The sequence below is a fragment of the Peromyscus californicus genome, unplaced genomic scaffold (assembly GCF_007827085.1).
Source record: "Peromyscus californicus insignis strain IS unplaced genomic scaffold, ASM782708v3 Scaffold_22__1_contigs__length_63687245, whole genome shotgun sequence".
NCBI classification, from domain to species: Eukaryota; Metazoa; Chordata; class Mammalia; order Rodentia; family Cricetidae; genus Peromyscus; species Peromyscus californicus.
In genome coordinates this window covers 35,576,868-35,591,043 of record NW_026294525.1, presented here as the reverse complement: position 1 = coordinate 35,591,043, position 14,176 = coordinate 35,576,868, and the positions used below count along the sequence as shown (strand labels likewise).

The following is a 14,176-nucleotide window of genomic DNA, read 5'->3' as shown; positions in this document are numbered from 1 at the left end:
ACATTTCACCTATGTCATATAAACTATTTTAAAAATCCAAGTGTTACTCTCTCCATAAAGAAAGCAGCAATTGCAAAAAGAAAAGAGTAACACCCCTAACATTTGCCAATGATGAAACTTTCCCGTGCTCACAGCTCAGCACGGCACACCCACATCTAAGATGCTAAAATATCAAAGATAAATTTCCTGATCCATGATCCATGGCTAGTGACTTTAGCTCAAAATTTACACACAAGGTGCTTTATACAAAGACAAGAAGGCAGAATACAATGTGTGAACTCATCAAATGGCCCAAGGGGGAAAATTGGGCGTTTTAAGGTAATGGCTATTAGTTTCTAGTAAGTACAAAGCCCCTTGGGTGGAACAGAACTCTCTTTAAAGCAGGAGGTGCCTTGAAGAATCACTATTGTTTAATGAGACCGTAAACAGAGTCAATTAGAATTAAATAGTAGGCTAGATTCCATCTATCAATCCGGGTCAAGGTAGGCAACAAGAAGTTAGGACGGTATGGAAGACAAGGTCTGAACTACTCTCGTTCCTATTCAAGGTCTGAGTCTGAGACCACAGACTCAGAAGCAAAGGCACCGTTTTCCAAAGGAGGGGAAATGTACTTCGTGGGCAATACCAGGACCATCCAAGGCTTTAATTAGCCACAAGCTTCACAAACTTCACTGTGGATAAAGAGGCAAAATCCAGTAGGATGCCTCACCTTTCAGTCTTATTTAAGATCATTTATATACAATTACCAAAAAGAGTGAGAGTAGTGAGTAGTTCTAGAGATAAGTCAGCTCAAGCCAGAAAATGAAAAACAGACTAACTATAAAAGTTAAACCTTGAGGTTTGGAGAATTATACTGTAGAGCATTCCCATTTCCTCCAAATCTGTTAACTGCTACCCACTCGATCCAAACCCATTCGTCTTCTTTAATCTGTGCCTCCCGCAGAATTTCCGATTGCACCGCACTGCCCAGTCAGAGTCCTTTATTGCCTGATGTCAGTACTGCCAACAGCAGCCGTTGCTACTTCCAATTCTGTCCATGCTCATGGTCCAGCCTTGCCATTCATTTTATTTATCGCCTTTCCTCACAGTGACCCTTCAATAAGGTCTTTCTTATACTGCTGCCCTGCTTAATACAACTAAATGTTTGCTTTCTGCCTTCTAACCCTGCAGCAATAGCCATCACCCACCCATCTTCACTTCCATGGCTCTTGTGTGCGCTGTCTTCCTGGTCTCAGCCAAGGCTAATGGTCTCACCAAACATCCCAGTCTTTGCCGCACATTTTCCTCACTGAAATGATCAGTGATGCTATATGATCCTTCTCTCCTTCTGAATTCATCCTTTGAGGCTAAAAGGCCCTAGTTAAAAATGCAGCCTTAAGTGTAAATGTCCTCCAGGAGTGTGAGCAGCCTGGACCGTGCTGGGATTCCTCACCAACTATGCTTTTAATATCTTCTCCAGCAGCTTGGTCAGGTCTCAGCAGCCCCACAATTAAAGGGCTCAGAATTCAAATCAGCTTATATGACCGAACACATGGCTTTCAAACTCAAGACCAGATTGTTGTACTTCAGGGATGTATAAACAGGAAATTGGATCTTGCTTCTATTAACCCCTAAAAACTGAGATTTTATGAATCCCATTTCATCTTCCACAAACTTCCAGAAGCATGTATGTTGTCCCTTTGACCACCCTGACATCAGCTTTTCACATTTAACTCCTATCATGATAACTACATGCTATCTTTGTTATTCTAGTATTTCAGACCTACTGAAGACTCTCACAAAGCCAATTATGGACAAATGTCAGAAGTTTGAAAGTTCAAACATCTGGACAGTTTACAATATATTACATTTCTCTCTCTCTCTTTTCAACTTTTTATGGCATCGATGCAAACTGAACATGAATTTACGTGTCTAATCAGGTTTGCTTTGAAAAATACCCGCCATCACTTTTTGATGAATTTTCTAATATAAACCATCCAATAAAGATAGAGACTAATTTCCTCAGAAAACTTTCCTTCCCTCATGCAAAAACTCAAGGTATTTTCTCTAAATGAGTAGTATCTCTCATGAACAATAAAATTCTAGAAGTGGGGTATGCTACTTCCTGGGACAGTGGAGACGAGCCTCCATGATGCTTTGATGTGGGCTCTTTGGAGATTGCTGAAGGCAAAGCGGCATCTGAAACAGGCCAGGGATACATTTGGCCGGGGGAAGATTTTGCGCTTTACCCCCTCAATTTTCTGAAACCCATGTCATCAAGTTTCATTCACATGTAGACAGTCATGTGCGGTAGAGGGATGCAGTTGCGGCAGCTGAGCAAACAGATCCAATATGGCACGATCCGAAGTTGCAGATCCACCACTTTTCATTGACTCACAGCTGGAAGCAGCTGGGACTTGAAGAGGTCAGTCTCTCTCTAGTTGTTTTTCAGAGCAATTTGCATTTCATTTTACTCATTTCACTCTCCAATTACCACTCTCAAGCCACTGCCTAAATTATCTGTTGCTCCATAAGGAATGACATTTCCTTTGGCTGAAAAACTCACTGTATCCCACGACATTAGCGGCAATGTGCCTCACCAAGGGCAAAGTGGTGGCTGACTCTCTAGTCTTGGCAGGCCCACTGAACAGGCACCAGGCCAGTGCTACGGGCGATTACGGACAGATTGGCCCAATTGCCAGGGCTCTGACTGCAGTCTGCCTAAGATTATCAGTAGCACACGGTACAGCCTCGTTTCAACTCACCAAAACAAATGGTGCCACCAAACCTACCCACACATTTTTGCGCCATTCAATAAATCCAGTGTTGAATTTCTCTGCCCAATTCAGTGATGCATGCCTGCCAAGCTCTGTGATGATGGATGGAGTCATTAGCATTTTAGGTTTTACACAGAACCTGAAGCCAAAGCATATGGTCTAACAGATGTTCCGGCAATGGGCTCTATTTGATTTGCCATGTAGCTGTCCACTTACACTGGACCTTCGTGAAAGAATACTCATTTATTCATTACCGTATGACCCATTTCAGCCCTCCTCCGTCCCTACATCATAAGGTATTCTCAGAAGACCAAAGGCAACCTGATTTTATACTTTAGTGAGACTAATGACTACAAACTTCTTTGGAACTTAAACAAATCATTCTATGTGGACAGGACTTGCAAAGATGCCCATAATGCTTGTGGGCCATTGCCATCTATATAATGATTAGTCCTGCCAGTAAGTGGGATACTAGAGAAGCAAGTGTGGTTTAGTAAATTGTTTCCCATTTTATTTCATTTAGTTAAAATGTGTACACAGAGAATCAGACAGGGAGAACATTTGGATTACAGGTGCATAGCCATTGACCCAACACTTCATCTAAGTTCTGTGATGTCCATGGTACCCCAGAAAGTTGCTCAGGCCCACTCCAGTCCTCTCCTACATGAGACCAGGATTTGGGGCTAGAGAAATGGTTCAGCAGTTAAGGGCAATCGTTGCTCTTACAAAAGATTTGAATTTGATTCTAAGCACCAAGAAGGTAGCTCACAATCATCTGTTACTAGAGTTCTATGGGACCCAATGCCCTCTTCGGACCTCCATGGACACCAGGTATAAACATGGTATACATACCTACATACAGAAAAGATATTCTTATACATAAAATAAATAAAGTATAAAAAATTACACAGAAAGCCAGAATTTGGATTTCTCATTTTCTGTGTTCTAAAAGTTAGTTTTATATGTTAAAAAAAAAAATGGTCTCTTAATTAACTTTCATTGTAAGAACAAGAAAGTGAGATAATATGTACTGAATTATTTTTCGTCTCTCTCCTATTTAAAATACATGGTACCGAGATACATGTGTGCACTGTTACATGTACCAGTAATTCACTTTTTTTTTTTTTTTTTTTTGGTTTTTTGAGACAGGGTTTCTCTGTGTAGTTTTGGTGCCTGTTCTGAATCTCGCTCTGTAGACCAGGCTGGTCTTGAACTCAGAGAGATCCACCTGGCTCTGCCTCCTGAGTGCTGGGATTAAAGGTGTGCGCCACCGCCACCCGGCTAGTAATTCACTTTTTTATTGTTAAGCACTAAAGCAGTGTCCTGTTGCTTAAAGGGAAACCAAGCTGTTCACACATTCTACCGTTAAGGATCCTTTACATTTTTAAGTTATTAATTATTGTGAATAAACATGTTATAGGCATGTCTTAATACCTCTTGGGTCAGTATTATAAAGGTGCTGCTGCAACATGTTGGTCATTCGCTTCTAAGTTCACTCTTTAACTTTTTGGAGACAAGTGACACATATGCCAGGCTGGCCTCAAGCCTACCTACTTCAACCTTCTAATGCTTTTGCCTCCACTTACTGAGTACTGAGACTGCAGGTGTGGGTCACCATACCTGGCTTATGCAGTACTGAGGATTACACCCAGCACTTCATGCATTCTAGGCAACCAGACTACCAACTGAGCTATATAAGTCCTAGTCCTATTCAATTAATCCTCAGTCACTTTATCTGCTATTCACATTAAAAAAAAAAAGCATAAAAAAAGGAACATGAAGAACATCAACCTATAAAAGATATAACATCGTATTAGTTTCCTGTATGAATATTATCTGTCTTGTCTCAGGAATATAGGCAGATGTCTTAAAATTATTTCAGTACATATGTAAAATTTTACTGGTGTTCTTAACTCTTGTAACCTGAGTTTTACCATAAGCCTTAAAATGTGGACTGCCAATTTTCTAGAATTAGAGTTCTTTAGAAATACAACTAAAAGCTTGAAAATTGTAATGAAATGAAAACCATGTTTACATATAAAAAAGTTGATATCATTAATTTGGCAAACTGTTAAGCATTTAAGCCTAGAGTACACATGACTTCACTGGGCTTTGTGAAAGGAGAGGAAGATGCTTTTCACAGGACTGAGGCTTTATCCTCAGACTCCTTGACTGTGTCTTAAAATATATTTTATACCATATGACAATATACATAACACACATTTTCAAAACTGTCTGCCAGAAAACCTCATAATTTCACTAGAGTGCTAGTCCACAGACTGCCAACCATTTCAAAAAGTGCCCCAGCATGCCGCATTATGGACAGTGAGGTTATTCCATGTGGACAAAGAGGTCACTTTGAGCTGTACATCTTGCAATAGGTTTCTGTATACCTAGCGTGAAGAACCATCTTCAAACACTAGTTAGAGAACTCCATAGATTCATACTCACCTAAGCTCCAACAACCACCATAATAGAAACCGAGAGATGTCTTGGGTTTGTTTAGAATCTCATAACGCTTTCTCTCCCTTTCACCTCTCAACTTACCTAACAGACATGCTACTGCAGATCATAAAAATTTGAGAAATAAATATCACAACTTAGAAACTACAAGGAGAGGAAGACTGTATGCCTCAGATGCATTACTTGCAGTTTGGAATTCTGGAAAGGACAACTGTGGTGAGGAATCATGTTAAATACTTTCAGGGAGGGGTGTCACGTAGCTTTTCTTTTACGATTGAATATTGGAAGCTGCTGTAGCTTTTGTTACTGGAGTCCATAATGAGACATTTTGCTACTTGAAGCAACACAATGTACTCTGAACCATGTGCAGGACCTAGGAGGGTGGCCACCACTTGCTATTCCACCTACTCCACGTGAGGGCACACCTCCACGACCTCTGTGAGAGAATGTGGCAACCTTTCACTGAGCTTATTCAAGTACATTCATTCTTGGGACTCTAGGCAGACATTTTCAGCACGGGTTCATACAATGAAAGTTAATTGAAGAGACCATCTCTTTTCACATAAAAATATAATGTAAGATTTTTACATTATTCCATCAAACAAAAGGAGGTTATCAAGGCCATATTTCCGATCACCACAAATAATAGAAAGACCTCATTTAATGTTTCATAGCTGGAAAGGATTTTAGTCTCCACCAAACATCTCCTTTAAGAGATAAGGAAATAAAGGCCCAGAGAGGCCACTGAAATCTAAGCCCATCACAATTAACTAGGTCAGAAGGGGTAGAAATGAGGTAAGAATTCAGCCCTGGTCTCTGTACCATCACATGGTATTTTCTTCCCTAAATTAAAGTAGCATCTGTTCATATGACTAAGTACGTATGGCTTCACCATGGAGTCATAATTCTTCCTGTTTACTTGTGTTTTTACTACTTTTGGCAAAAGATGAATAGTTTTTGAAGTAATAGCCAATTTATAAATATATATATATATATATATACACACATATAAAGTTTTTGAAGTAATAACCAATTTTGATAGACTCATGTATGTATATATATATATATGTATGTATGTATATAGACAGACAGATAGATAGATAGATAGATAGATAGATAGATAGATAGATAGATAGATAGATAGATAGACAGGTAGGCAGGCAGGCAGGCAGGCAGACAGACAGATATGGACCAGTCAGTCTTAAGTGGTTAATTACTACATATTACTACTACAAAATGTTTTATTAAAGGGGTTGTTAAGATGATTCAGTGGTTAAGAACATTTGTTGCTCTTCCTCAGAATCTGGGTTCAATTTCCAGCACCCACAGACCAGCTAACAACTATCTGTAACATCAGTACCAGGGAATGCAATGCCCTCTTCTGGCCTCTTTTGGAACCCAGCATGCACGTGGTCCACAGAAATACACAAAGTCAAAACAAGCCTAGATGGTGGTGCACACCTTTAATCCCAGCACTCAGGAAGCAGAGGAAGGCAAATTTATGTGAGTTCAAGCTAGCATGTCTACATAGTGAGTTCCAAGCCAGGCAAGACTATATAATGAGAACCTGTCTAAGAAAATTATAAAGGCAAAACACCCATACAATAGTTATTTCATTAAAAATGGTTTTTTATGAAAGCATCACTAAACTATGTAAATGCTATATTTTAGTATCTTCTTGGGTATAAAGAATAATTTGAGAGAACGACATTAAGGAGGTTTGTGTGGTGTTATTGAAAAATGCAGAACAGCTTTTTAATAAGTAAGGTGAACTTGTGCATGGCTGGAGAACCATACATCACTAACGTCAAAGTTGGAAATAAAGACACAAAATCACCTTCCACGACCAATGCAGAGTCTGAAGAGGGGACGAGTAAATAAAACAGAGAAAAACTTCCGAAGAGCATTTTTCTATCATTATTGCTTGAAAAATGACAGGAGGAAAATTTCAAGAAACCATAATGAAATGAGCCAGTTCACAGAATAGGAAACAACAAAAATGTGCAGTATTTTGACTGCAGCCCACTTGGACCAGCACGGTCCAGAAAGTCTTTGTTGCCTCAAGGCAGCTGGTGTCTGTGGATACAAAACCCTTTTTATTTCCATGTCACATTAAATCCTGGAGCATAAAACCAGGGGCAGACTGCAGAACCATTTCTGGTTCCCAAGAAGAGACTATTGGTCTTGCAGCTAATACAGAATATCAACCAATGTTCCCATTGTAATGAAAAAATAAGAATGATGCAGAATGATTAGAAAGTAAGTCTGAAATTCATTCTTAACCCACTTACTTTGGCAGACTGAGAGATAAGAGAAAATAGCCTCAGCATTGAGTCCATAAGACAGACTGTTTACTATACTATATGCTCCCTGGGATAAAGTATCCTAGTTCCCAATATCTATAGATAGGAAGAATTAGCATCATGAGAGAAAAGAAGGGAGTCTTTTATCCTTTTCAATTTTGGGCCCAAAAGAAGGTATTATAATGACTACAAATCAAATAAATTACAAAAGTAATGATAAGTGGATTGACATAATATAATGTACATCTGTGGTCACATCTAATTGGATTGATACAGGAATCAGGTGACACTTAAACACCTTGCATAATCCTAGACATTATACTATATTTGCTTTTAATGATGATGCACTATAACATCATCCCTAAATACCTGGATGCTAGTTAAGTATCCCTAACACTAATTTCATGACTCTGAAGGATATAGCAAACTAAGTCCCCATTAACTGTGCCCAAGAAACGAATTTAACTTTTAATATTTTGTCTTTAAAAAATCTACTGGCATTCCCAGGAATTTAAAATGCTAAACAAATCCAATCCCTTTCCTTACTGTGATGTAGATAGAAGCAGACTATCAAGAGATCAGAGGTTGGGAAAGCACTTGCCTCACGGGCCTGAGAACTATGTGTGGAACACCTGCACCAACATCAAGGGGGCTGTGGCAACACATGTCTCAAGGGCTAACACTGGAGAGAAAAAGGCAGGTGGACACCTGGGGCTCACCAGCCAGTCAGTTCAGTCTAATGTGAAAAGCGCAGGATCAGTGAGAGACCAGACATCCAATGTCTACGTCTAGCTTCCAAAAACATGTACACACATAGACTTGTGCATCTACACACACCTACATGAACACACACACACACACACACACACACACACACACACACACACACACACACATGTGGGAGGGGGAGGTGAAGTCCAGATGATAAAGATATTATTACAACTACCTTTAAATCTTCGGCTAAATGGGCATCTTTCCTAGCTCTAGTCTCCCAGTTTTAGGACTGCCTCTGTCACACATGGCCCACCATGGCCCCTCCCATCACCTAAGAGTGGCAGTAAAACTTTCAATCCTTTCTCTGAAGGCAAAACAATTCCATGCTCGACAGATCTTTCACTGATTCTTTTGAAGCTTCAGGACATGTGCATTTCCCCGACATGTATGTCAAATCACAATCCAGTCAATAAGGATTTATTCAGGGTTTCACATGTACAAGGCAGATGTCCAAATGTCAGATCTACAATGAACTCTCAAACACAAACTTATGGAAAGGAGAAAGAAAAAGAAAAAAACCACTTACACTGTTTCTCTCCCATGTGCCCTCTTGAAATGCTCAGAATAGTTTCTTAAAATGAGTGTCTGGCAGTCCCTATCAGACCACTATTTTCTTAGTTTGCTTTTCAAAATATTTACTATGAAAACTTAGTTTTACTTCTTTTTCCATGTATCTAGAGAAGCCTAAGAATCATGAGGTGTTACTAGACACCAATACCAATATCAATTAATTATACACCTTGACATTTTTTTGTCAGATTATTTAAAAGTGAAGTGTGTGTTATGAATCTCTAGATAGCCAAATAAATCTGATTCATACAAATTGCCTTTCCACAAGCACAGGGGGCAGAGAGGAGAGGGAGAGTGTGTATGACAACCACAAACAGCACAATGATGTTTTTTACCCAAGTGAACCTGTTAGCACAGTCGCTAATGGGGTCTTACCTGCAGCCATAATTTGTTATGCACAGCATCTCTCCCTGTAGCAATGCACTGAAACGTAGCATTCTGCCCTGCGTTGACCTCCACATCACCCAGACGGAGGAAATGAGGGGATTTGTCTGTAAAAATAGGAGGAGAAATACATGTTTTATTCACAAAAAATAATACGTCATGCTACTTTTCCACAACAGAACATTGTCCTTACTATGCCTACATTTGACTAGCACTCACATTCAGAAGAAACGATGACTTTTCTTTCCTCTAGAACACACTGTTTCCTCCCTTGCTAATACTTGTCATACGTATCAACTCGTTTTTCCTAGAGATAGATCTGTGCAGAGTGAAAACTAGATGTTTACTACTAACAGCTGCTCTAGCATGGGTTAGTGATAATAAAAGTTATGTTCAAGGAAGCCAAAAAGATTAAACGGGTAGATATCATTCTAATGAAAAACAGAATGGATCAAGACCTCTACCATTCTGATAGCTACATGGTCACTTAACTATTGACCCACAGTTTAACCAAATGAATCACCATTCTTTCGGGTTTTCAAACTTTAGTAGCTGTATATCAGAGAAAGGAACATTTTTGTTTACTAAAAATGGTATGTCTCCTTCCTGCTTGCTTATAGTCATGGGAACGTTAGGGAAAAGAACCTTCAGACTAACAAAAGTGATGCCTGTAGCCATGGAGCATTCCCATGGGTGACGTGACTGTCAAATCAGTATACACTACTACTTCCTTTTGAATCTGAAGCCCACTCCACGTTTACTGTTTAAGGAAAAAGTGCACAGCAAAGCTAAGCCCCGGTGAAGGTAAACAATAATAATAATATGTGTCTTGCAGAACCATACCACGCTTCAGCGGCTCTTGCAGTTGCAAACATCAATTTCTTTATTCTCCAAACTCTTTCCTTGCCATCTGACATTTAAGATGGAGCCATGAAGGAGCAGACAGAAATACAGTACACTTATGCTGTGCAGTAAGTGAGCTTACTACTTGAACTTGGAGTGGGATCATATTGTTACCTTTCTGAGCATAGAACACACAGGATAAATAATTTGATTTTTGCAACCTCTTTCTCTAGGACCTTCCTTCAGCTGGATCTCAAGGGGAAGAAAACAAACAAACAAACAAAACCAACAACAACAAAGACAAAACACTTGAGCAAGAACAACATGGACCAAAATGAACTCTACTCCAGCAGCACCACAAAACAGACCAAAAATGCAAATCCACAGGTCTCTGCCTAGACATAATTGTCAGGGGAAGAAGAGCCAACCTCCACAGTCTTCACTGTCAACATGATATAATCACTAAGCAGAGGCACAAGCCTTGCCCCTGACATGTTAACCTCATCAAGATGCCCCATCGTGGAGGACTATGGAGCACAAAAGTCCTCTTACACAGGACCTGTCATATTTTGTTGCTGGGAAATCCTATCATGAAGAAAGTGTGAGCTGCTGTCTGGAACTTCTTCCTGGCCCTACTGACTGCTTGCAATAACTGTTTTGGGGAATGTGATTAAGTACAAACTGAAGTATGAAGTTTGCAAAACAATCAGCATTCATTCAAGGGCCTCACAGAACTATGTCCGTAAAGCCAGATTTGTTTCAACATTTTATTTAATGCTGATGAACTCAGATATTTAGGATGATAATAAAAAATAGACCTAAGTTTGGAAGAAGGTGAGTAAATTCATTCTCTTCATTTCCCGAGGGATAAACTTAGCAGGTCAGACACCTGAGACAGATTTTTATTTCCGCTGTTATCGAACTCGGATTTGTTACTTGTCTCTGTGTTCCTAGAGAATGGTAAGATATCCCCAAGGTTCAAAAAGGCCTAGTGTAATTGTGTTTGCACTTACACTTTTGTTATCACTAATTAAAAACAAATGAAAGAATCGTCTCATACACGTAGTTACAAGTCTGGAAAATACTTGAACATTCTATTTCAGTGCTCCTTCCATGAAGCTGGGGATTAACAACAACAAAATGGACGACAACCACCAGGCAATAAACCATCAACGGTCGCCGCCAATCCAAGACGTGTGTTCAAAGGACACAGAAAAATACAACTCTTCATCCAAACCTACCGCAAGGATAACTCAAGACTTGGATGTCGTCAATGGCAATATAACCGTTTCTCCCTCCTGAGACTTCAGCTTCAAATATTACCTGTCAGGAAGAAATGGAAAGCATTTACAACAGTCACTTTTAAAGAATGTCCACAGGAGAAGATAGCTATAATGCCCTAAAAGGAAATTTGATATTTTTTTTTTCTACTAGGAACTTTCAACTGTAGCTCATATGTACTTTGATTTTCTCTTTCTTTTTTTTTTTAATTTTCTTTTGGTTTTTTTCAAAACAGGGCTTCCCTGTGTGGTCTTGGCTGTCCTAGAATCAGCTCTGTACATGAAGCTGGTCTCTAACTCAGAGAGCACCTCCTGTCTCTGTCTCCTGAGTGCTGGGATTAATGAAGTGTACCGCCTCCATCCTGCTTACACTTGGATTTCTTGAACCTTCTGCATGTAACCAAGGTAAATTTTGGAGAGTAGCTAAAAGACTGAGTTAGCACTGTTCCAATGTGCTTAAGCACGTACTAAGGAGTGTTAAGGAGCAAAAGGAGCTTGCCTTTCAACAGTCCCAAATGATCGATCCACAGTAAAAAATAGGGGTTATGTCCAAATACAGGGTTCTATCAGAAAGTTTTATTGATATATATATATATATACACACACATACACACACACACACACACACACACACATACATATATATGTAACAAAACTACATGAAGTATTTTCTTTTAAATTAATGTGTTGTACAGCAATTTTCCAAGAGAAAACAGATTTAGCATCCAGCAATTCAATTTTCTATTTGGTTCTTTTATTCCAGGAGATAAACAGATTATCTGTGGAGTACTCTGCAAAGCACTTTAGGAAATGTGATGGGAAGTTATGTTTAAAGTAACAATGTAATATATAAAATGAAGCTAGCAACAAAAAACATGGCCATTAGGTGAGAAATAATCCAGAAGGAGCAGACACGTAGTTTTCTAGTAGCTTTGATGGAACTTACATGAGAATCAAAACGGAAAAAGCAATAGTTATATTGAAACGGACAAGGCAGAGGATGCTGATCCGGGAAGTGTGGAGAAATATATGATGTCAATGATTCCTAGCATAGACTACCAGCTGAAGGATGTGTTCAGGAACCTAGTCAGAACAGTAATAAAGACCGATATGGAAACTTGAAGAACCAGGTCACTACTGAGTACATCTTCCCATTTCAAGTTTGATTTCCCTGTGACACTTGCATGGGGTGACGCTTAGACCTAACTGGACAGCTCTGAGGAACACTGGGTGAATCTAAAGGAAAGGAACGGAACAGGAAGGAAGTGGGTTATCTCCTTAAGAGTTCAATGGATGGCAAGATGGCGGGGTAAGATAAGGGAAGAGAAGAAAGCCGCTGGAATGGAAGCCAAGATTGACAAGGGGGCTAGCAGAAGTCAATTCAATAAAGCAGGACCAAGTCCTGGCTAGGGAGAAAGAGAAGCACCCAGGGGGTTCAGCCAGGTCAGCACTGGCAAAATACTGAGCAGCAAAGGTCGGGTAAGTTACAATAGCCAGAACACGGCAGGTATCTGTGCATCTAATAGACACAGACTTGAGAGCAAGGATGCTTTCCGATACCATCTGCTGCTCTCCAGCTGTTTTCTCCCTTGTAACGGAGATTGTCGTGAATTCTAGAACCAGGCTGTGGTTCTGGTAATGTAAACATTGTGCATATCTGAAGGGAGACAGTGAAAACCACGGAGCTTGAAGAGGTTGTGGAAAAGCTAAATAGCAAATTGCAGATTTGGGATTTTAAAATAAAAGACTGTAGGAAATAACTTCTAATATAGAAGAAAGTCCAGTGTAAATGAAATTTAGAACTAACTGTTGGTATTAGTCATTGGTAGTTCTCGGGTAACCTTGGCCAGATCAGTCTTACTTCTTACTGTCCGGGAGGAAGAGAAGTGTCTCTGATGAGACCTGTGATAGCATTCATTGAATTCTAACTTTATAAAAGGCAGTGTCATAAACGGCCAGGCATGTGCCTGATTGCTTCTGCAAGGTAGGTAGGTAGGTAGGTAGACAAAAAAACAGGTATATGATAAGTAGAGAGAAAGAGAGATGGAGAGATACATGGATACATAGATAAATGTATACATGGATATATACATAGGTAGTATAGATAGATAGATAGATACATACATACATACATATATACATACATACATATATACAAAGATACACAGAAACACACATACATAGATACATAGATAGATACATAGGTGATAGATAGATAGATAGATAGATAGATAGATAGATAGATAAACAGATAGATAGATAGAATGCACAGGAGCTAATATTTTGGAGCCCAGAAATTTTGGAGAGGGGACAGAAAGATTGTAAGAGCCATAGGATCAGGGAGATTGCTGTGAGACTGCGTCTCCTAGAAATGCCAGCAGCTGCACCCCTAAAGACTGCCTAAGGATGGGCTAAACATGGACAACAGCAACAGACCTGCCAGTGTGGAGGGAGGAAAGCCCACTAGGCCGAAACTCAACACAAAGAACTACAGGCAACTAAGGAATGCTTTGGGCAGAAGCAATGGTCCTCCCCAGGGAAGAGCACACAGATTGGATTCCAATATCAAATAGTCATGTCTGGAACATACCTACAAGTAGCACTATATAGTCTGAATAGGTTATATTCAGGAACATATGTATATACATATTCGTATATCTACCTGAAAACAGTTAATGAAAAGAGAGGCTGTGAATTTGAAAGAGAGCAAAGTTTGAGCAAAGAAATCAAAATTTGAAAAGAAAGGGCATATGAGAAGGTTTAGAAGAAGAAAGAGGAAGGGGAGATGATGTGATTATATTAT

The 14,176-nt window shown here is 39.6% G+C and overlaps 1 protein-coding gene across 17 annotated transcripts in view; it reads right to left on the bottom strand.

The window, feature by feature from the left end:
- The window catches only part of Ptprk (protein tyrosine phosphatase receptor type K), a 536,300-nt gene that overhangs the window by 250,649 nt on the left and 271,475 nt on the right, over positions 1 to 14,176 (bottom strand). For all 17 annotated transcript variants that reach the window (XM_052751263.1, XM_052751264.1, XM_052751253.1 and 14 more), the window contains exons 4-5: positions 11,335 to 11,416; positions 9,242 to 9,357 (exon numbers count right to left, since the gene is read on the bottom strand). In XM_052751263.1, the coding sequence (XP_052607223.1) occupies positions 9,242 to 9,357; positions 11,335 to 11,416 (198 nt within the window). The remainder of the gene's footprint in view (positions 1 to 9,241; positions 9,358 to 11,334; positions 11,417 to 14,176) is intronic.